Source organism: Aquarana catesbeiana, linkage group LG09 (genome assembly GCF_042186555.1).
Source record: "Aquarana catesbeiana isolate 2022-GZ linkage group LG09, ASM4218655v1, whole genome shotgun sequence".
NCBI classification, from domain to species: domain Eukaryota; kingdom Metazoa; phylum Chordata; class Amphibia; order Anura; family Ranidae; genus Aquarana; species Aquarana catesbeiana.
Genome location: NC_133332.1, coordinates 220,615,670 through 220,640,288, shown reverse-complemented (window position 1 = coordinate 220,640,288; position 24,619 = coordinate 220,615,670). Strand labels below are relative to the sequence as shown.

The window sequence follows — 24,619 nt, the reverse complement described above, 5'->3', positions numbered from 1 at the left end:
CTCCCTCCTATGTACTTGTATAAAGATGGCCATACACTATGCAGTCTGATTGTGTATTTAGTGAGAACGGTGATCACTGATTGCATTTAATTTAAAAAATGTGCACCTGGGAATGGGAGGGTGAATGATGCAGGGTGTGTGCTAATGAGGTCAACTGGTCAACTCCCTCCTGTGTCATGACCTCTAGTCTGATGAGGAAGAAGACATTACTAATGGAAACCTCTGAATACATGGATTATCACAAGAAAAGTAGATGACTCTAGATTTAATGGAAAGCGTTGATATTTTTGCAAAGTGCATGAATGCTATATTGGTGCATAGGGGAGCTGGAATTTAGAAAAAAGTGTACAAAGGTGAACTTGCCCTTTAAGGAAAACCCTGTCAATTATTTTATGTCAAGTCTTTATCCTAATATCTCTCGTTATTACTATGGTTTGTTAAAGGCAGCAGTGATACCACCTTTTGGGCATACTGTCACTTATTAGTTTGAAGGTTTGTCAGAAACCTTGCATGATGACTGTTCATGAAAGTGTGCCTTTTATGTACAACATTGCCTTGCCTCATTGATGGAATAATAATCAAATATGCAGTTTGTTTAGCATTGTTTAGATTAAAGTGTTTGTTAACCCCAAAAAAATATACAGATCCTGGTCCCTTAAAGCAGATTACACAGCACAGTGCTTGTGTTGTGTAAACTGCCCTCCTCTAAACTGTAAAAAAAAAAAAAAAAAACCTTCCTGAACCTGGTACTTCCTGTATTCCCCTCTCTGCGCTGACCACGAAAATCGGGGCTGCTCAGCCCTGACCACCGTGGCCAGAGTACCTCCCTGCATCATATGCTGCTGTCCCCCTCTGCTCTCCTCTCTCCCCCCCCCTCCTTCCTGCCTGTCACCCCCCCCCCCCCCCCATAGCACACTATGTAAGTTGTTTTCAAAAACGAGTGTTCTAAATACCGAATTTGAGCTGTCTTCAGGCCGGTCACGTGACTCGCGGCTGCTTTACAACTACGATACAGGGCTTCTGCGGGGGAGACGAGCTGCCACGTGATCTCCCCGGCTGATGTCAGCGGGAGATCACGGCCCCTCTCGCAGAAGACTTCCATCGGAGCCTTACACAGCTTTAGACCTGCCCACCAACATTCCCCAGGGCTTGCCTATGGGCCATCCTACCGAAGCCGCCCACAAGCCACCTCACCTGTCCACACTCAGCCCCCCTCCCACCTGTATATATGTCAGCCCCCCCCCCACACATACACACCTGTATATATGTCGGCTCCCCCCCCACACACACACACACCTGTATATATGTCAGCCCCCACACACACACACACCTGTATATATGTCGGCTCCCCCCCCCCACACACACACACACACCTGTATATATGTCGGCTCCCCCCCCCCCACACACACACACCTGTATATATGTCGGCTCCCCCCCCACACACACACACACCTGTATATATGTCGGCTCCCCCCCCCCCCACACACACACCTGTATATATGTCAGCCCCCCCCCCACACACACACACCTGTATATATGTCAGCCCCTCCCCACACACACACACCTGTATATATGTCGGCTCCCCCCCCCCCCACACACACACCTGTATATATGTCAGCCCCCCCCCCACACACACACACCTGTGTATATATGTCAGCCCCCCACACACACACACACCTGGGTATATATGTCAGCCCCCCCACACACACACCTGTATATATGTCAGCCACACACACACACACACACACACACACACACACACAGACCTGTATATATGTCAGCCCCCCCCACACACACCTGTATATATGTCAGCCCCCCCCACACACACCTGTATATATGTCAGCCCCCCACACACACCTGTATATATGTCAGCCCCCCCCCACACACACACCTGTATATATGTCAGCCCCCCCCCCCCACACACTCACCTGTATATATGTCAGCCCCCCCACACACACACACCTGTGTATATATGTCAGCCCCCCACACACACACCTGTATATATGCCAGCCCCCCCCACACACCTGTATATATGTCAGCCCCCCCACACACACACCTGTATATATGTCAGCCCCCCCACACACACACACACACACCTGTATATATGTCAGCGCCCCCCCCCCCACACACACACCTGTATATATATAAGCCCCACACACACACCTATATATATGTCAGCCCCCCCCCCACACACACACACCTGTATATATGTCAGCCCCCCCCCCCACACACACACACACCTGTATATATGTCAGCGCCGCCCCCCCCCACACACACACACACACACACCTATATATATGTCAGCCCCCCCCCTCACACACACACACCTGTATATATGTCAGCCCCCCCCACACACACACACACCTGTATATATGTCAGCCCCCCCACACACACACACCTGTATATATGTCAGCCCCCCCACACACACCTGTATATATGTCAGCGCCGCCCCCCACACACACACACACCTGTGTATATATGTCAGCCCCCCACACACCTGTATATATGTCAGCCCCCCCCCTCACACATACACACACACCTGTATATATGTCAGCCCCCCCCTCACACACACACCTGTATATATGTGAGCCCCCCCCCACACACACACACACCTGTATATATGTCAGCCCCACACACACACTTGTATATATATCAGCCCCCCCCCCCCACACACACACACACACACACACCTGTATATATGTCAGCCCCCCCCCCCCACACACACACACACTTGTATATATGTCAGCCCCCACACACACACCTGTATATATTTCAGCGCCCCCTCCCCCCACACACACACCTGTATATATGTCAGCGCCCCCCCCCCCCCACACACACACACCTGTATATATGTCAGCCCCCCCCTCACACACACACACACACCTGTATATATGTCAGCCCCCCCCCACACACACACCTGTATATATGTCAGCCCCCCCCACACACACACCTGTATATATGTCAGCCCCCCCTCACACACACACACACACACACACACACACACACACACACACACACCTGTATATATGTCAGCCCCCCCCCACACACACACCTGTATATATGTCAGCCCCCCCCACACACACACACCTGTATATATGTCAGCCCCCCCCCAACACACACACCTGTATATATGTCAGCGCCCCCTCCCCCCCACACACACACCTGTGTATATGTCAGCGCCCCCTCCCCCCCACACACACACCTGTATATATGTCAGCGCCCCCTCCCCCCCACACACACCTGTATATATGTCAGCGCCCCCCCCACACACACACACCTGTATATATGTCAGCGCCCCCCCCCACACACACACACCTGTATATATGTCAGCGCCCCCCCCCCACACACAGCTGTATATATGTCAGCCCCCCCCCCACACACACCTGAATATATGTCAGCCCCCCACACACACCTGAATATATGTCAGCCCCCCCCCACACACACACCTGTATATATGTCAGCCCCCCCCCACACACACACCTGTATATATGTCAGCCCCCCCCCACACACACACCTGTATATATGTCAGCCCCCCCCCCCCACACACACACCTGTATATATGTCAGCCCCACACACACACACCTGTATATATGTCAGCCCCCCCCACACACACACACCTGTATATATGTCAGCCCCCCATACACACCTGTATATATGTCAGCCCCCCCCCCACACACACACCTGTATATATGTCAGCCCCCCCCCCCACACACACACACCTGTATATATGTCAGCCCCCCCACACACACACACCTGTATATATGTCAGCCCCCCCACACACACACACCTTCATATATGTGAGCCCCCACACACACACCTGTATATATGTCAGCCCCCCCACACACACACACCCCTGTATATATGTCAGCCCCCCCACACACACACACACCCCTGTATATATGTCAGCCCCTCCCCCATACACACCTGTATATATGTCAGCCCCCCCACACACACACACCTGTGTATATATGTCAGCCCCCCCCCACACACACCTGTATATATGTCAGCCCTCACACAGACCTGTATATATGTCAGCCCCCCCCACACACACCTGTATATATGTCAGCCCCCACACAGACCTGTATATATGCCAGCCCCCCCCCCACACCTGTATATATGTCAGCCCCCCCCCACACACACACCTGTATATATGTCAGCCCCCCCTCACACACACACACCTGTATATATGTCAGCCCCCCCCTCACACACACACCTGTATATATGTCAGCCCCCCCCCCCCACACACACACCTGTATATATGTCAGCCCCCCCCCACACACACCTGTATATATCAGCCCCCCCCCACACGAGCACACCTGTATATATGTCAGCGCCCCCCCCCACACACACACACCTATATATATGTCAGCCCCACACACACACCTGTATATATGTCAGCCCCCCCCACACGTGCACACCTGTATATATGTCAGCGCCCCCCCCCACACACACACCTGTATATATGTCAGCCCCACACACACACCTGTATATATGTCAGCACCCCCCCCACACACACCTGTATATATGTCAGCGCCGCCCCCACACACACACCTGTATATATGTCAGCCCCCCCCACACACACCTGTATATATGTCAGCCCCCCCCCACACACACACACCTGTATATATGTCAGCCCCCCCCACACGTGCACACCTGTATATATGTCAGCGCCCCCCCCCCACACACACACCTGTATATATGTCAGCCCCACACACACACCTGTATATATGTCAGCACCCCCCCCCCACACACACCTGTATATATGTCAGCGCCGCCCCCCACACACACACACCTGAATATATGTCAGCCCCCCCACACACACCTGTATATTTGTCAGCCCCCCCCCACACACACACCTGTATATATGTCAGCCCCCCCCACACACACACACCTGTATATATGTCAGCCCCCCACACACACACACACCTGTATATATGTCAGCCCCCCACACACACACACACCTGTATATATGTCAGCCCCCCACACACACACACACCTGTATATATGTCAGCCCCCCACACACACACACACCTGTATATATGTCAGCCCCCCCCACACACACACCTGTATATATGTCAGCCCCCCCCCCACACACACACCTGTATATATGTCAGCCCCCCCCCCACACACACACCTATATATATGTAAGCCCCCCCCACACACACCTGTATATATGTCAGCCCCCCCACACACCTGTATATATGTTAGCCCCCCCCCCACACACACACACACCTGTATATATGTCAGCCCCCCCACACACACCTGTATATATGTCAGCCCCCCCAACACACACATCTGTATATATGTCAGCCCCCCCACACACACACCTTTATATATGTCAGCCCCCCCACACACACACACACCTGTATATATGTCAGCCCCCCCCACACACACACCTGTATATTTGTCAGCCCCCCCCCACACACACACCTGTATATATGTCAGCCCCCCACACACACACACACCTGTATATATGTCAGCCCCCCACACACACACACACACCTGTATATATGTCAGCCCCCCCCACACACACACACCTGTATATATGTCAGCCCCCCACACACACACACACCTGTATATATGTCAGCCCCCCCCCACACACACACACACACACCTGTATATATGTCAGCCCCCCACACACACACACACCTGTATATATGTCAGCCCCCCCCCACACACACACCTGTATATATGTCAGCCCCCCCCCAGACACACACCTGTATATATGTCAGCCCCCCCCACACACACACCTGTATATATGTAAGCCCCCCCCCCACACACCTGTATATATGTCAGCCCCCCCACACACCTGTATATATGTTAGCCCCCCCCCACACACACACACCTGTATATATGTCAGCCCCCCCAACACACACATCTGTATATATGTCAGCCCCCCCCCACACACACACCTTTATATATGTCAGCCCCCCCCACACACACACCTGTATATATGTCAGCCCCCCCCACACACACACCTGTATATATGTCAGCCCCCCCCCACACACACCTGTATATATGTCAGCCCCCCCCCACACACACCTGTATATATGTCAGCCCCCCCACACACACCTGTATATATGTCACCCCCCACACACACACCTGTATATATGTCAGCGTCCCCCCCCCCCCCCACACACACACACCTGTATATATGTCAGCCCCCCCACACACACACCTGTATATATGTCAGCCCCCCCCACACACACCTGTATATATGTCAGCCCCCCCCCACACACACACCTGTATATATGTCAGCCCCCCCCACACACACCTGTATATATGTCAGCCCCCCCCCACACACACACCCCTGTATATATGTCAGCCCCCCCCACACACACACCCCTGTATATATGTCAGCCCCCCCCACACACACACACCCCTGTATATATGTCAAGCCCCTCCCCCACACACACCTGTATATATGTCAGCCCCCCCACACACACACCTGTATATATGTCAGCCCCCCCCACACACACACCTGTATATATGTCAGCCCCCCCCACACACACACACCTGTGTATATATGTCAGCCCCCCCCACACACACCTGTATATATGTCAGCCCCCACACAGACCTGTATATATGCCAGCCCCCCCCACACACACCTGTATATATGTCAGCCCCCCCCACACACACACACACCTGTATATATGTCAGCCCCCACACACACACACCTGTATATATGTCAGCCCCCCCCCCCCCCCACACACACACACCTGTATATATGTCAGCCCCCCCAACACACACATCTGTATATATGTCAGCCCCCCCACACACACACCTTTATATATGTCAGCCCCCCACACACACACACACCTGTATATATGTCAGCCCCCCCCCACACACACCTGTATATATGTCAGCCCCCCCACACACACCTGTATATATGTCAGCCCCCCCCACACACACACACCTGTATATATGTCAGCCCCCCCACACGTGCACACCTGTATATATGTCAGCGCCCCCCCCCCACACACACACCTGTATATATGTCAGCCCCACACACACACCTGTATATATGTCAGCACCCCCCCACACACACCTGTATATATGTCAGCGCCGCCCCCCACACACACACACCTGAATATATGTCAGCCCCCCCACACACACACCTGTATATTTGTCAGCCCCCCCCCACACACACACACACACACCTGTATATATGTCAGCCCCCCACACACACACACACACCTGTATATATGTCAGCCCCCCCCACACACACACACCTGTATATATGTCAGCCCCCCCACACACACACACACCTGTATATATGTCAGCCCCCCACACACACACACACACACACCTGTATATATGTCAGCCCCCCACACACACACACACCTGTATATATGTCAGCCCCCCCACACACACACCTGTATATATGTCAGCCCCCCCCACACACACACCTGTATATATGTCAGCCCCCCCACACACACACACCTGTATATATGTAAGCCCCCCCCCCCACACACCTGTATATATGTCAGCCCCCCACACACCTGTATATATGTTAGCCCCCCCCCACACACACACACCTGTATATATGTCAGCCCCCCCAACACACACATCTGTATATATGTCAGCCCCCCCCACACACACACCTTTATATATGTCAGCCCCCCCCACACACACACCTTTATATATGTCAGCCCCCCCCACACACACACCTGTATATATGTCAGCCCCCCCCACACACACACCTGTATATATGTCAGCCCCCCCCCACACACACCTGTATATATGTCAGCCCCCCCCCACACACACCTGTATATATGTCAGCCCCCCCACACACACCTGTATATATGTCACCCCCCACACACACACCTGTATATATGTCAGCGTCCCCCCCCCCACACACACACACACCTGTATATATGTCAGCCCCCCCACACACACACCTGTATATATGTCAGCCCCCCCACACACACCTGTATATATGTCAGCCCCCCCCACACACACACCTGTATATATGTCAGCCCCCCCACACACACCTGTATATATGTCAGCCCCCCCCCACACACACACCCCTGTATATATGTCAGCCCCCCCCACACACACACCCCTGTATATATGTCAGCCCCCCCACACACACACACCCCTGTATATATGTCAGCCCCTCCCCCACACACACCTGTATATATGTCAGCCCCCCCACACACACACCTGTATATATGTCAGCCCCCCCCACACACACACCTGTATATATGTCAGCCCCCCCCACACACACACACACCTGTATATATGTCAGCCCCCACACACACACACCTGTATATATGTCAGCCCCCCCCCCCACACACACACACCTGTATATATGTCAGCCCCCCCACACACACACACCTGTATATATGTCAGCCCCCCCCCCCCACACACGCACACCTGTATATGTCAGCGCCCCCCACACACACACACCTGTATATATGTCAGCCCCACACACACACCTGTATATATGTCAGCGCCCCCCCCCACACACACCTGAATATATGTCAGCCCCCCCCCCACACACACACCTGAATATATGTCAGCCCCCCCCCCCACACACCTGTATATATGTCAGCCCCCCCCACATACACCTGTATATATGTCAGCCCCCACACAGACCTGTATATATGCCAGCCCCCCCCCCCACACACCTGTATATATGTCAGCCCCCCCACACACACACCCCTGTATATATGTCAGCCCCCCCCCCCACACACACACACATACACCTGTATATATGTCAGCCCCCCCACACACACACCCCTGTATATATGTCAGCCCCCCCACACACACACACCCCTGTATATATGTCAGCCCCTCCCCCACACACACCTGTATATATGTCAGCCCCCCCACACACACACCTGTATATATGTCAGCCCCCCCCACACACACACCTGTATATATGTCAGCCCCCCCCCCACACACACACCTGTGTATATATGTCAGCCCCCCCCCACACACACACCTGTGTATATATGTCAGCCCCCCCCCCACACACACCTGTATATATGTCAGCCCCCACACAGACCTGTATATATGCCAGCCCCCCCCACACACACCTGTATATATGTCAGCCCCCCCACACACACACACACCTGTATATATGTCAGCCCCCACACACACACACCTGTATATATGTCAGCCCCCCCCCCCCACACACACACCTGTATATATGTCAGCCCCCCCACACACACACACCTGTATATATGTCAGCCCCCCCCCCCCACACACGCACACCTGTATATGTCAGCGCCCCCCCCACACACACACACACACCTGTATATATGTCAGCCCCACACACACACCTGTATATATGTCAGCGCCCCCCCCACACACACCTGTATATATGTCAGCCCCCCCCCACACACACACCTGAATATATGTCAGCCCCCCCCCACACACCTGTATATATGTCAGCCCCCCCCCACATACACCTGTATATATGTCAGCCCCCACACAGACCTGTATATATGCCAGCCCCCCCCCACACACCTGTATATATGTCAGCCCCCCCACACACACACCCCTGTATATATGTCAGCCCCCCCCCCCCACACACACACACACACACATACATCTGTATATATGTCAGCCCCCCCCACACACACACATACACCTGTATATATGTCAGCCCCCCCCACACACACACACCTGTATATATGTCAGCGCCCCCCCACACACACACACCTGTATATATGTCAGCCCCACACACACACACCTGTATACAGTGGCTTGCGAAAGTATTCGGCCCCCTTGAACTTTTCAACCTTTTGCCACATTTCAGGCTTCAAACATAAGGATATAAAATTGTAATTTTTTGTGAAGAATCACCAACAAGTGGGACACAATTGTGAAGTGGAACAAAATCTTTTGGATTTTTGAAACTTTTTTTAACTAATAAAAAAATGAAAAGTGGGGCGTGCAAAATTATTCGGCCCCCTTGTGTTAATACTTTGTAGAGCCACCTTTTGCTGCGATTACAGCTGCAAGTCGCTTGGGGTATGTCTCTATCAGTTTTGCACATCGAGAGACTGAAATTCTTGCCCATTCTTCCTTGCAAAACAGCTCGAGCTGTTGGATGGAGAGCGTTTGTGAACAGCAGTTTTCAGCTCTTTCCACAGATTCTCGATTGGATTCAGGTCTGGACTTTGACTTGGCCATTCTAACACCTGGATACGTTTATTTGTGCACCATTCCTTTGTAGATTTTGCTGCATGTTTGTCTTGTTGGAAGATAAATCTCCGTCCCAGTTTCAGGTCTTTTGCAGACTCCCAACAGGTTTTCATCCAGAATGGTCCTGTATTTGGCTGCATCCATCTTCCCCTCAATTTTAACCATCTTCCCTGTCCCTGCTGAAGAAAAGCAGGCCCAAACCATGATGCTGCCACCACCATGTTTGACAGTGGGGATGGTGTGTTGAGTGTGATGAGCTGTGTTGCTTTTACGCCAAACATATCGTTTTGCATTGTGGCCAAAAAGTTCGATTTTGGTTTCATCGGACCAGAGCACCTTCTTCCACATGTTTGGTGTGTCTCCCAGGTGGCTTGTGGCAAACTTTAGATGAGACTTTTTATGGATATCTTTGAGAAATGGCTTTCTTCTTGCCACTCTTCCATAAAGGCCAGATTTGTGCAGTGTACGACTGATTGTTGTCCTATGGACAGACTCTCCCACCTCAGCTGTAGTTCTCTGCAGTTCATTCAGAGTGATCATGGGCCTCTTGGCTGAATCTCTGATCAGTCTGCTCCTTGTCTGAGCTGAAAGTTTAGAGCAGGGATATGCAATTAGCGGACCTCCAGCTGTTGCAGAACTACAAGTCCCATGAGGCATAGCAAGACTCTGACAGCCACAAGCATTACACCCGGAGGCAGAGGCATGATGGGACTTGTAGTTTTGCAACAGCTGGAGGTCCGCTAATTGCATATACCTGGTTTAGAGGGACAGCCAGGTCTTGGTAGATTTGCAGTGGTCTGATACTCCTTCCATTTCAAAATGGTCGCTTGCACAGTGCTCCTTGGGATGTTTAAAGCTTGGGAAATCTTTTTGTATCCAAATCCGGCTTTAAACTTCTCCACAACAGTATTACGGACCTGCCTGGTGTGTTCCTTGGTCTTCATGATGCTCTCTGCGCTTTCAACAGAACCCTGAGACTATCACAGAGCAGGTGCATTTATACAGAGACTTGATTACACACAGGTGGATTCTATTTATCACCATCAGTCATTTAGGACAACATTGGATCATTCAGAGATCCTCGCTGAACTTCTGGAGTGAGTTTGCTGCACTGAAAGTAAAGGGGCCGAATAATTTTGCACGCACCACTTTTTAGTTTAATTGCTAAAAAAGTTTAAAATACCCAATAGATTTCGTTCCACTTCACAATTGTGTCCCACTTGTTGGTGATTCATCACAAAAAATTAAAATTTTATATCTTTATAATTGAAGCCTGAAATGTGGCAAAAGGTTGAAAAGTTCAAGCGGGCCGAATACTTTCGCAAGCCACTGTATATGTCAGCGCGCCCCCCCCCCCCCCCCCCCCCACACACACACACCTGTATATATGTCAGCGCCCCCCCCCCCCACACACACACACCTGTATATATGTCAGCGCCGCCACACACCTGTATATATGTCAGCCCCCCCACACACACACCTGTATATATGTCAGCGCCCCCCCCCCCCCCACACACACCTGTATATATGTCAGCGCCGCCACACACCTGTATATATGTCAGCCCCCCCACACACACACCTGTATATATGTCAGCGCTGCCACACACCTGTATATATGTCAGTGCCGCCACACACCTGTATATATGTCAGCCCCCCCACACACACACCTGTATATATGTCAGCCCCCCACACACACACACAGCTGTATATATGTCAGCCCCCCCCCCCACACACACACACACCTGTATATATGTCAGCCCCCCACACACACACACAGCTGTATATATGTCAGCCCCCCCCACACACACACACAGCTGTATATATGTCAGCCCCCCCCACACACACACACACCTGTATATATGTCAGCCCCCCCCACACACACACCTGTATATATGTCAGCCCCCCCACACACACACACACACACCTGTATATATGTCAGCCCCCCTCCCCCACACACACATCTGTATATCTGTCACCCCCCCACACACACACCTGTATATATGTCAGCCCCCCCCCACACACACACACACACCTGTATATATGTTAGCCCCCCTCCCCCACACACACATCTGTATATCTGTCACCCCTCCACACACACACCTGTATATATGTCAGCCCCCCCACACACACACCTGTATATATGTCAGCCCCCCCACACACACCTGTATATATGTCAGCCCCCCCACACACACCTGTATATATGTCAGCCCCCCCCACACACACCTGTATATATGTCAGCCCCCACACACACACCTGTATATATGTTAGCCCCCCCCCACACACACACCCGTATATATGTCAGCCTCCCCCCACACACACCTGTATATATGTCAGCCCCCCCCCACACACACACCTGTATATATGTCAGCCCCCCCCACACACACACCTGTATATATGTCAGCCCCCCCCACACACACACCTGTATATATGTCAGCCCCCCCACACACACACACACCTGTATATATGTCAGCCCCCCCACACACACACACACACCTGTATATATGTCAGCCCCCCCACACACACACACCTGTATATATGTCAGCCCCCCCCCCCACACACACACCTGTATATATGTCAGCCCCCCCCCACACACACACCTGTATATATGTCAGCCCCCCCCACACACACCTGTATATATGTCAGCCCCCCCCCCACACACACACATCTGTATATATATCAGCCCCCCCTACACACACACCTGTATATATGTCACCCCCCACACACACACCTGTATATATGTCAGCGCCCCCCCCCACACACACACACCTGTATATATGTCAGCGCCCCCCCCCACACACACCTGTATATATGTCAGCCCCCCCACACACCTGTATATATGTCAGCCCCCCCACACACACACCTGAATATATGTCAGCCCCCCCACACACACACCTGAATATATGTCAGCCCCCCCACACACACACCTGTATATATGTCAGTTCCCCTACACACACCTGTATATATGTCGTCACCCCCACACACACACCTGTATATATGTCAGCGCCCCCCCCCACACACACACACACACACCTGTATATATGTCAGCTCCCCCCCCACACACACACACACACCTGTATATATGTCAGCTCCCCACACACACACACCTGTATATATGTCAGCCCCCCCACACACACACCTGTATATATGTCAGTTCCCCCACACACACACCTGTATATATGTCAGCCCCCCCACACACACACCTGTATATATGTCAGTTCCCCCACACACACCTGTATATATGTCAGCCCCCCCCACACACACACCTGTATATATGTCAGCCCCCCCACACACACCTGTATATGTCAGCCCCCCCCCCCACACACACCTGTATATGTCAGCCCCCCCCCCCACACACACACCTGTATATATGTCAGTTCCCCCACACACACACCTGTATATATGTCAGCCCCCCCCCACACACACACCTGTATATATGTCAGCCCCCCCCACACACACCTGTATATGTCAGCCCCCCCCCCACACACACCTGTATATATGTCAGCCCCCCCCCCACACACACACCCCCGTATATATGTCAGCCCCCCACACACCTGAATATATGTCAGCCCCCCACACACACACACACCTGTATATATGTCAGTTCCCCTACACACACCTGTATATATGTCGTCAACCCCACACACACACCTGTATATATGTCAGCGCCCCCCCCCACACACACACCTGTATATATGTCAGCTCCCCCCCCCACACACACACACCTGTATATATGTCAGCCCCCCCACACACCTGTATATATGTCAGCCCCCCCACACACACACCTGTATATATGTCAGTTCCCCCACACACACACCTGTATATATGTCAGCCCCCCCACACACACACCTGTATATATGTCAGTTCCCCCACACACACCTGTATATATGTCAGCCCCCCCACACACACACCTGTATATATGTCAGTTCCCCCACACACACCTGTATATATGTCAGCCCCCCCCACACACACACCTGTATATATGTCAGCCCCCCCCACACACACCTGTATATGTCAGCCCCACACACACCTGTATATATGTCAGCCCCCCCACACACACACACACCCCCGTATATATGTCAGCCCCCCACACACCTGTATATATGTCAGCCCCCCACACACACACACACCTGTATATATGTCAGCGCCCTCCCCCACATACACACACCTGTATATATGTCAGCACCCTCCCCCACATACACACACCTGTATATATGTCAGCGCCCCCCCACACACCTGTATATATGTCAGCCACCCCATACACACACACACCTGTATATATGTCAGCCCCCCCCCACACACACCTGTATATATGTCAGCCCCCCCCACACACACCTGTATATATGTCAGCCCCCCCCACACACACACACCTGTATATATGTCAGCCCCCCCCACACACACACACCTGTATATATGTCAGCCCCCCCCACACACACACACCTGTATATATGTCAGCGCCCTCCCCCACATACACACACACCTGTATATATGTCAGCACCCTCCCCCACATACACACACCTGTATATATGTCAGCCACCCCATACACACACACCTGTATATATGTCAGCCACCCCCCCCCACACACACACACCTGTATATATGTCAGCCACACACACACCTGTATATATGTCAGCCACCACACACACACACACACACACACACCTGTATGGGCCCTTTCACACATGCGGCCCGTTCAGATCTGCCTGTCAGTTTTTTTCAGGCGGACCTGAACGGTCGCTCCATACATCTCTATGGAGCGACGGATGTCAGTAGTGACATGCCCGCTGACATCCGATCCGATTTGCAAAATCCAGATGGATGGAAACCCTATTTTCCATCCGTCTGGCGGATCGGTTTGGATGAAAACTGACAGGCGGTCTGTTTTTATCTGATTTTCCCCCCGATAGAGGAGAGCAGAGATCTGACAGGTCCATTTCTGCACAGTGTGCAGAGACGGACTTGTCATCCGACGGCTCAGCGGGGATCAACGGAGCGATCCCTGCTGAGCAAGCGGATGTCTGAATACGGATCCGCACATGTGAAAGGGACCTAAATATGGCAGCCCCACATACAGTAATCTGTACACACGCAAGCCTCTGGCCCCTCCCTGTACACAAACAGCCCCTACTTGTAAGTTCCTACCTGGTCCCAGCTCGTTTTTTACAAAGCTGACATGTTGCTGAGAAGCATAGTTCAGGCAGATCACTGTCACACGAGGGGTGCACATGCACATAGTAGCCAGAGGTGGCAGTAAAGAGCTCGATGTCTAAAATCAATGACACGAGAACTGCAGAAACTGAGATCGTTTCTATACTGCACAGCAAGGATCCCTTTCACCAGTCCTGCCTTCTTCTGGCCCGGTCAGGCCCCGGGCCCCTAACAGTTGTAACAGCTGTACCATGCGATACATCGTTATTCCTTTTTTTTTTTTTTTTTTTGGCATTTTAAATTAATAGTCCTATAATAGCATTTTCAGAAGGAGAGGTCAGCAATGGTAGCTTTACATATTTCACCTTCTGTATGTTTGTGAAATATTGAGGGCATAACGGGGAATGTCTGTATGAAGCCACAAGGCTGACTCTTGTCATGTCTCTTTTCACAGAGAATCAGAAAGTTGTCTTCCTGCAGCAGGGGCCCCTGGTATTGGTGTCAGTATCCCGTTCCCCTCAGTCGGATGAGCAGCTAAGACTGGACCTTCTGTATGTTTACTACCAGATAATTAGCATGTTAACTCAGGCCAGCGTAGCTCGAATCTTTGAAAAGAAGAAGAATTACGACCTGCGGCGTCTCCTTGCTGGCTCAGAGAAAATTCTGGACAGCTTGCTGGACTTGTTAGACACTGACCCTGGTTTTCTGTTGGGTGCTGTGCGATGCCTGGCCTTACCCAGCCACCTCCGTGATTCCTTGAGCTCCATACTGACTAAAGCCATCACCAACAATCTGGTGTTTTCCATATTGGTGGCTGACCATCAGCTGGTCACTATAGTACAGGAACGGGCTGTCATTGAGGACTGTCGCCTGGATCCTGCTGACCTTCATATTCTACTGAACCTAATTGGGGCCTCCTCAGCCTTCCAAGCCGGCGAGATCTGGACTCCTATCTGCCTCCCATGCTTCAACCCTGATGGCTACTTTTACGCCTACATCTCCTACTTGGATCCCCAGTGCACAGTGTGTTTGGTGCTGCTATCTACTGACAAAGAGTCCTTCTATGCTGTCTCTGGCTGCAAGTCAAAGATCCAGGAGGCCATGAAGGCCCAGAACTCTTTGCAGGCTCTAGCTGGTGCGCTGCGATGCTGCTCATATAGTGTGTCTCTTGTAGGTGTGCCAGAGCTATTACACTTTATATACAAACCCCTGGACATCCCGGACACCTACCGACAACTTCCTCAGTTTATCAGGTACTTTACAAAACAGCTGTGACATGGCATGGCAAAAATAGGAAAAGTTAATGTAATCCTGTCGTGAGTTAAATATGATGTGCCATTGCTAATCTAGTGTCTTCAATCCTTAAAGTGGTTGTAAAGTCTAATGCCCCGTACACACGGTCGGATTTTCCGACGGAAAATGTGTGATAGGACCTTGCTGTCGGAAATTCCGACCATGTGTAGGCTCCATCACACATTTTCCATCAGATTTTCCGACACACAAAGTTTGAGAGCAGGATATAAAATTTTCCGACAACAAAATACGTTGTCAGAAATTCCGATCGTGTGTACATAAATCCGACGGACAAAGTGCCACGCATGCTCAGAATAAATAAAGAGATGAAAGCTATTTACCAGTGCCCCGTTTATAGTCCCGACGTACGTGTTTTACGTCACTGCGTTTAGAACGATCGGATTTTCCGTCAACTTTGTGTGACCGTGTGTAAGCAAGACAAGTTTGAGCCAACATCCGTCGGAAAAAATCCTAGGATTTTGTTGTCAGAATGTCCGAACAAAGTCCGACCGTGTGTACGGGGCATTAATGTTTTTACCTTAAAGAGGAGTTCCACCCAGGGGGTCCATTAAAAAAAAAAAAAAAAAATTTAAAAGTCAGCAGCTACAAATACTGCAGCTGCTGACTTTTAATTGGACACTTACCTGCCCCTGGGTCCAGCGATACGGGGAATTGAAGCCCCGCTCGTCCGTCCCCCCCACCGCTTGTCGGCGCCGGCATTTCAGCTGTGGGCGCCGGGCTGTGGCTTCACAACCTGGCACCCACTGCGCATGCGCGAGCGGCGCCGCACGCCATGATTGGCTGCTCAATCACCTGGGAACTGTAATGGGTCCCAGATGATTGACAGGAGGGAGGGAGCAGAGCCGAGCCTTTCCTGTGCCGAGGGGGAAGTGATGTCACCAGCCCAGGCAAAGGAAGAGACAGACTACAAGGGACCACCTAGCAACAGGCATTTAGAGGTAAGTAAAAAAAAAAAAAAAAATATCCAAATTTTTTTTGTTTTTTTTTTTGTTTTTTTTTAGAATTTTTCAGGTATTTTTGTATTTTTGGGTGGAACCCCACTTTAATGCATTCCTTGCATTAAGGTAAAAATTAAAATGTTTAGGTGTCAGCATCCCCCTCCTACCCCCCCCCCTCTTTTACTTTCCTGAGCCCTTATTCGGTCCAGCACCGTGCACATCTGCACATCTTTTTTCTCCCCTCTCTTCCGGGTCTCGCTGTCTTTGCTGGGGCACCGGGAGCCATTGGCTCCCAGTGCTGTCAATCAAAGCCAGTGATGAGGGAGCGGGGGTCGGGGCCGAGTCATGCTGTCTGTGTCAATGGACGCAGCAGCGGGACTCGGGTGCAAGCATGCATGAGTGCCCCCATGGGAAGTGGCTTTCCATGGGGGCACTGGACAGAGAGGAGGGGCCAGGAGCGCGGGCGGGGGACCAAAAAAGAGGAGGTTCGCAGCCGATCTGTGCGATTCCATTGCACAGAGTAGGTAAGTATACATATGTTTGTTGTTTGAAAAAAATGTAAAAAATGTACCTTTTACAATCACTTTAAGTCTCTGACTTAGCTGTTGATGTGCTGTTCTGGGTCAGTGACTAAGAAATGTTATAAATGTCGATAATTAGCATGGCAGCCAGACAACTAGCATTTTCACAAAGCATACAGCAATGGTAGACGCTGCTTATCACTTATAATGGTTGTTTTTAGAGTGTTTGGTTCAGATAGAGGGCAACTGGGCAATTTCTAGGAAATCCTACTTCTTTTATGATGCTGATTGGGACATTGAGCTCATTGCATTGGGGAGGAGATTTCTAGAGTAACTTTGTTTCTGATATTGTGGGAAACTATTGTGTGTTTTCAGTGATTACTCATTCTGATTTTGGCTTTTTACATTTTTGTCCTGCTTTTATTATATATTTCTTTTGTTATGCTTTTATAGAAACGGTACCTGTCTTTTTGTTATAGTCAGCTCCCCTTTCGAACCAGTGCCATGACAAAGACAGCATGATCCACCTGGAAATTGTATTGTTTTCTGTTACAAAGTATCCCTAACCCACCCTGTGTTCCACCAATGGCACTTGTTTTGTGAATCTTCACCACGCAAAGTAAATTGTGCCCTTTTGAGACACTAATGTGTGGGGTTATCTGTAAAATATTCACTATTGGTGGAGCTGGAGGACAGGTTTGGGAAACACTTTAGTAACAATAATCTGCACCAATGAGTAGTTAGTATGTATGGTCAGTCCTAATGTGCCAAATATTTCAATCTATAAGTATGCATATAGATGTGAGTTCCAAATATGTTTTGTCTAAATACAAATTTAAATGGTTTACAAAGTTTATCTCTCTACATATTTAAAGGGGAAGATCACCCGAAGCTGATAATTTCAGCTGTGGGTTAAGCTTTTTTAATAACCCTTAGCTCTGGTTCACACCAGTGCAGTTTTGAAATCGTGCTACTTCAGCGTGATTTCAAAGCCGCACATCACTGCAATTTGCATTGCCAATATCATTGTGGCTTGCAACTTCACTTAACAGAAGTCTATGCAAGTTGCAAAAAAATTGGTAAAAAGTCATGCAGGAACCTTTTCCATAATCGCTGCGACATGAAGGGTTCCGTTGCTGGCAATGGGGTGCGACTTGTTATGCGATTTGGAACTGTCAAATCACATGACAAGTCGCACCGGTGGCAACGAGGGCTTAGGGAATTTGTGGTGAGATTTCCCTGTTTAGTTCTTAGCTCTGTTCTTGACCACCTCAGGTGTTCCCATTCCTGTTGCATTCTTCAAGCTAATATAAATGAAACTCTTATGCTGCGTACACACGAGCGGACTTTTTGACCGGACTGGTCCGACGGTCTATCCGACGGACGTTCCTAACGAACGGACTTGCCTACACATGATCACACCAAAGTCCGACGGATTCGTACGTGATAACGTACCACCGGACTAAAATAAGGAAGTTGATAGCCAGTAGCCAATAGCTGCCCTAGCGTCGGTTTTAGTCCGTCGGACTAGCATACAGACGAGCGGATTTTTCGACTGGACTCGAGTCCGTCGGAAAGATTTGAAACATGTTTTATTTCTGGGTCCGTCGGACTTTTGGGGAAAAAAAAGTCCGCTGGAGCCCACACACGATCTAATTGTCCGACGGAGTCTGGTCCGCCGGACCAAGTCTGCCGGAAAGTCCGCTCATGTGTACGCGGCATAAGAGAAAGTTTGGGGGCACCAAATGGCTGAAGCAGACTCAGGACCTCAGTTTTGTCATCTGAGTTGCTGGGAGAAGTAAGAAGGTGTTTGGATGTTTACTTCTACAACATTTTCCAAAGCCCTTGAGTTATCCAAAAACAACAGGATATATTTTACTGTCTCTCTACAGCCCTGAGCCCGATGGCCCATATTCCAGTGAGGTGGAGAAGCAAAGACTGTTTGACCGCTACCGTTATCTTCATTGCCGCATCCACAGCTCAGCAAGACCACTGCGCCTGATTTACCACGTGGCGCAGAAAGAAACCATGCTAGCATGGGTAATTTTACTTTCATACATTATGGGGTGTCCATAGGAGGTTAAAGCTAATTATATTCAATTTCAAATGTAAATATGAAGCCATGTTTAGAATTTTACTGGGATCATTGAACTCAAAATAATAGGCTGTAATACTTACCTTTCCTTCTGCAACTACTTTTTCAGACTCTCTTCAGGGGTTGTCCCATTACCAAAAACTTTGCTGTTTACATGACATCTGCGGAAGGAGAGCATCATTCACTCTGAACTTTTATCTTCTCATTAACCACTTGACATCCAATGGCCATTTGTAAATGTCCTGGAACTCAAAAGGTTAAAATAAGCTTACAGTTGCAGATTGTGACTATTTTGTTTAGCCAGATCTTTGCTACCCAGGAAAAGTAATCTAGGCAGCTATAGAGCCAACTGATCACTGTTATGGGGCTGTGAGAGGGCAGCCCACCCGTCACCTTCTGTGGTTCCCGGGCTCTTCCGGTTCTCTTTGGAACCTAGGACCATGGTAAATGCTGCCAGGGTAGTTGTTCCCTGATCTCCTGTGCTTATAAATTGCTTTGAATTGCTCAACTGTGAACGTTTCTGGGTTTAGACGTTGAGAATTCTGGTTGAAATACATACCTGGTAAACAATCAAGCATAGTCCTGTGCTTGATTGGCTGGAGTGGAGAGCAGGATTGAATTGTGTAGCTGACCGGCACTGTTTATGGAAACCTATAGGGCTAATTCACACAGAACGGACAGCAGCTAGAAAGGTAAACTGCAGCGGTGTCCATTCCGGCTGCAGAAGGGGGCGGTGTTGTGCACGATTCAGCGCAACATAGTTCCCCCCCCCCCCCCAAGAACTTTATTTGAAGTTTACAAACGTACACTTCATTCATATTGCTGTACAGCAGCACAATGCTTGATTTTAACAGTTTCCCAAAATCATTACATCCAAGCAATGCCATGAATGATCAATGTCAGTTGCTTGTAGTTTCAACTTAACTGTCAAGCCATCAAATGACGGATTTCCTGTGCCGCACCAAGGCAACTACAAATCGATCCGAGGCTAAGATGGCAGCTTCCTTTTCTGTAAAAGATAGGTGGGTTTAGTTCTGATTTAGTACCAACTTAATAACCTGTGTGCTTTTAAAGCAGTATAAAGTGTAATTATATTGTGTTTTCACCTGGTGATTTTGCCAGTAACGCACCTCCTGTATTAGAGTGCCCCCACTCTGGATGAATGAGCACAGAGGCACCTTTGGACAGCCTCATTGTCAGTCTGAGGGAGGGGAGTGTTAGATGTACTAGCAGAAAAAATTGAAGCAAAACTCCAGCTAATACTTTATAGGCAGTTACAGCAAAAAAAAAAAAAAAAAAATTCAGATAAAAGCTTTAACACGAATAAAAGCTGACAGTCACTGTTGTCTCTCACTAAAAACTGATAACTAAGCAATCAGCGGTCTTTGATTTATCAGTTCTCAGTCTGAGCAGCAGTGGGGGATAAATGTAGCATCAGAGCAATGCTGCATCCACCCAGGTGAGTGTGAAAAAGTATTTGCCCCTTTTCTGATTTTTTTGTTTTTGTTTTTGTTTTTTGTTTTTTTTGTTTTTTTTGTGCATATTTTTAACACTTAAATGATTATCAAAGAAATTTTATTATTACACAAAGATAACCCGAGTAAATACAAAATGCAGTTTTTAAATGATCGTTTCATTTATTGAAGTAAAAAAAAAATCTCCAAACCTGCTTGGCTTTATGTGAAAAAGTAATTGCCCCCTAAACCTAATAACTAGTTGCGCCACCCTTGCGGCAACAACTGCAATCAAGTGTTTGCAATAACTGGCAATGAGTCTTTCACATTGCTGTGGAACAATTTTGGCCCACTCTGCAGAATTGTTTTAATTCAGCCACATTGGAGGGTTTTCCAGCATGAACAGCCTGTGTAAGGTCAATGATACAGCATCTCAATTAGATTTAAGTCCGGGCTTTGACTAGGCCACTCCAAAACCTACATTTTGCTTTGTTTGAACCATTTGGAGGTGGACTTGCTGTTGTGTTTCGGATCATTGTCCTGCATAACCCAAGTGCACTTGAGCTTGAGATCAGGAACTGATAGGCGGATTTTCTAGTGGAGCTCAGAATTAATGGTTCCATCAATTATGGTAAGTCGTCAAGGTCCTGAAGCTGCAAAGCAGCCCCAGACCATCACGCTACCACCATAATGTCTGACTGTTGGTATGATCTTGTTATGAAATGCTGTATTAGTTTTATGCCAGATGTAACGCACACCTTCCAAAAAGTTAAATTTTTGTCTCATTAGTTGGCAGAATATTTGCCAAAAAGTCTTGGGGGTAATCAAGATGTTTTTTGGTAAATGTGAGACGAGCCTTTGTGTTCTTTTTGGTCAGCAGTGGCTTTGGCCTTGGAACTCTCCCATGGATGCCATTTTTGCTCAGTCTCTTTCTAATTGTTGAATCATGAACACTGATCTTACCTGAGGCAAGTGAGGCCTGCGGTTCTTTAGATGTTGTTCTGGGTTCTTTTATGACCTCCTGGATGAGTCATCGTCCTGCTTTTGGAGTAATTTCTTTCTCGAACATCACAGGACACAGAGCCTTAGTAATAACTGATGGTTATATAGGGTATCACTAGGTGATTGGACACTGGCACACCCTAACCAGGAAGTTCAACCCCCTATATAATCTCTCCCCTTGCAGGGATACCTCAGTTTTTACGCCAGTGTCTTAGGTGATGGACGTGTAATGATGTCCTGTGCTGAGCTCCAAAGGGATTATCCTATATCCTATACTGGGGCAAGCCAGGCGAACCGGATCCATTTCAAAGTGTCTTTTCTAGGCCGAATTGGATGGTACCCGGGCCTCGTGTCCGAAGAAAGGAGGTATTACCTGTAACGCTTCCTCTTTTTAGAGAGCTGGACCCCGCATATCAGAAAATGGTTTTCTATCCTTATTTCTGGCCGGGTGCTTTACAGGCCCAGAACTGTGGATCCCCCTATTCGTAGGGGGCCCCAGTCTCTGAAGGTTTTTTCAAACGGAGCCCACCGTGAGAGGTGAAGATTGGGTCTGTATACAGAACCCTGCGGCTGGATAAGGTAAGGGAGATTCCACAGAATTTTTTAATTCTAGTAGGTTTTCTCGTTTAAGGTAAATGCATGCTATGTCTATTGTCGCCACCGGGGGCTGCCAAGAGCACATACCTTCTCATGCTGATGTCGGTCCCAGTGTTTCCACGCTGCACAAGCTCCTCCGGCCGGCTCAGGTAGGATGGAATGGGGGGCTCTCCTTAGGGATATCTCCCCCCAGACTAGGGGGAGGCCGCAGGTGGTCTGTGAGGCGGTTATACACCGCCGCCATTTGTCACGTGCAGGCCCCATCACTGCCGGCCTCTCTCCTTCCTCCCCCTTCCCCAGCCTTTCCTCCATGCTGATTCCGGAGGGTCGGCTCGCGCTGGAAGCGAGCGGTTTTCGAAAACGAAGGGGGGAGGGCGGTAGAGGGGGGGGGCGGGGCGTCAGCACAGCGTCCAGCGTGCTCAGACGCCCCTCATGCTGGCTGCAGGCTATTTAGGCACAGATTACAGGTGCACTAAGCCTTTGGAGGGACACAGAGCTGACGGTCGCATGTAAGGTGGGACACAGGCATTCTCCTAGGCAGCATTTACTAAGGTAACACCAGACTGGGCATTTGGTAGCAGGGCTTTTAGCCGGACTACATCGCTCAGCAGTCAGTGTTCATTTTGTGATACCTCCACCTTGTTGCTTTGCACTATGGGTAGAAGAGGTTCAAATACCCCAAGAACCAGAGACTCTAGGGGATCTCGTTCAGGTTCTGAGGGCCCCCTTTCTGCAGCATCCTCCCCCCCTGAGGGGCCAGGGACGGCTAGCCATGGAAAGCCATTGGGGTCAGAGGCTACACCTGCTTTTGGCAGTTCAGCCCCTGTATACATTACACAGTAGGTTTTTTCCTCCAACCATTAATGGTTTAGAGGAAAGATTAATGGCCGTGATTACATCTTCACTCAGTGGAAGAAAACGCACTAGGCCTTCCTCTGTTCCCCAAGACCCTCAGGCAGAGGAGCTCTGGGATAAAGGAGAGGAATCCCTTTCAGAGGATCAGGATGAGACGGATGATTCCTCTTCGGAGGAATCAGGTGGAGAGGGGCCCTCTTCGGCTTCTCAGGAGGAGAAAGTCTTAGTGCAGATCCTTACTGGATTGGTCCGCTCCACATTTAAGTTGCCCGTATCTAAATCAGTTAAAGAACCCTCTTCTTCTTTAGGGTCACTGAAACCTCCTCAAACAGCACATGCTTTTCCTGTTCATAATTTACTTGAAAAGCTCCTTTATTCTGAGTGAGATCACCCAGATAAGCGTTTTTTTCCGCCGAAAAAGTTTTCAACACTTTATCCTATGGAAAAAAAGTTTGTTAAAATGTGGGGAATACCGGCCATTGATGCCCTCAGTAAATAATAGTCTGACTTGTCCCGTAGACAATGCTCAGATGCTCAGGG

At 49.7% G+C, this 24,619-nt stretch overlaps 1 protein-coding gene across 1 annotated transcript in view; it reads left to right on the top strand.

Annotated features, from left to right (window-relative positions):
* Nucleotides 1-24,619, top strand: part of LOC141108287 (vacuolar fusion protein MON1 homolog B-like) — a 72,338-nt gene that overhangs the window by 41,575 nt on the left and 6,144 nt on the right. Inside the window, 2 exon segments of the mRNA XM_073599767.1 lie at nucleotides 15,758-16,556; nucleotides 19,969-20,116. Of these exon segments, the coding sequence (XP_073455868.1) occupies nucleotides 15,758-16,556; nucleotides 19,969-20,116 (947 nt within the window).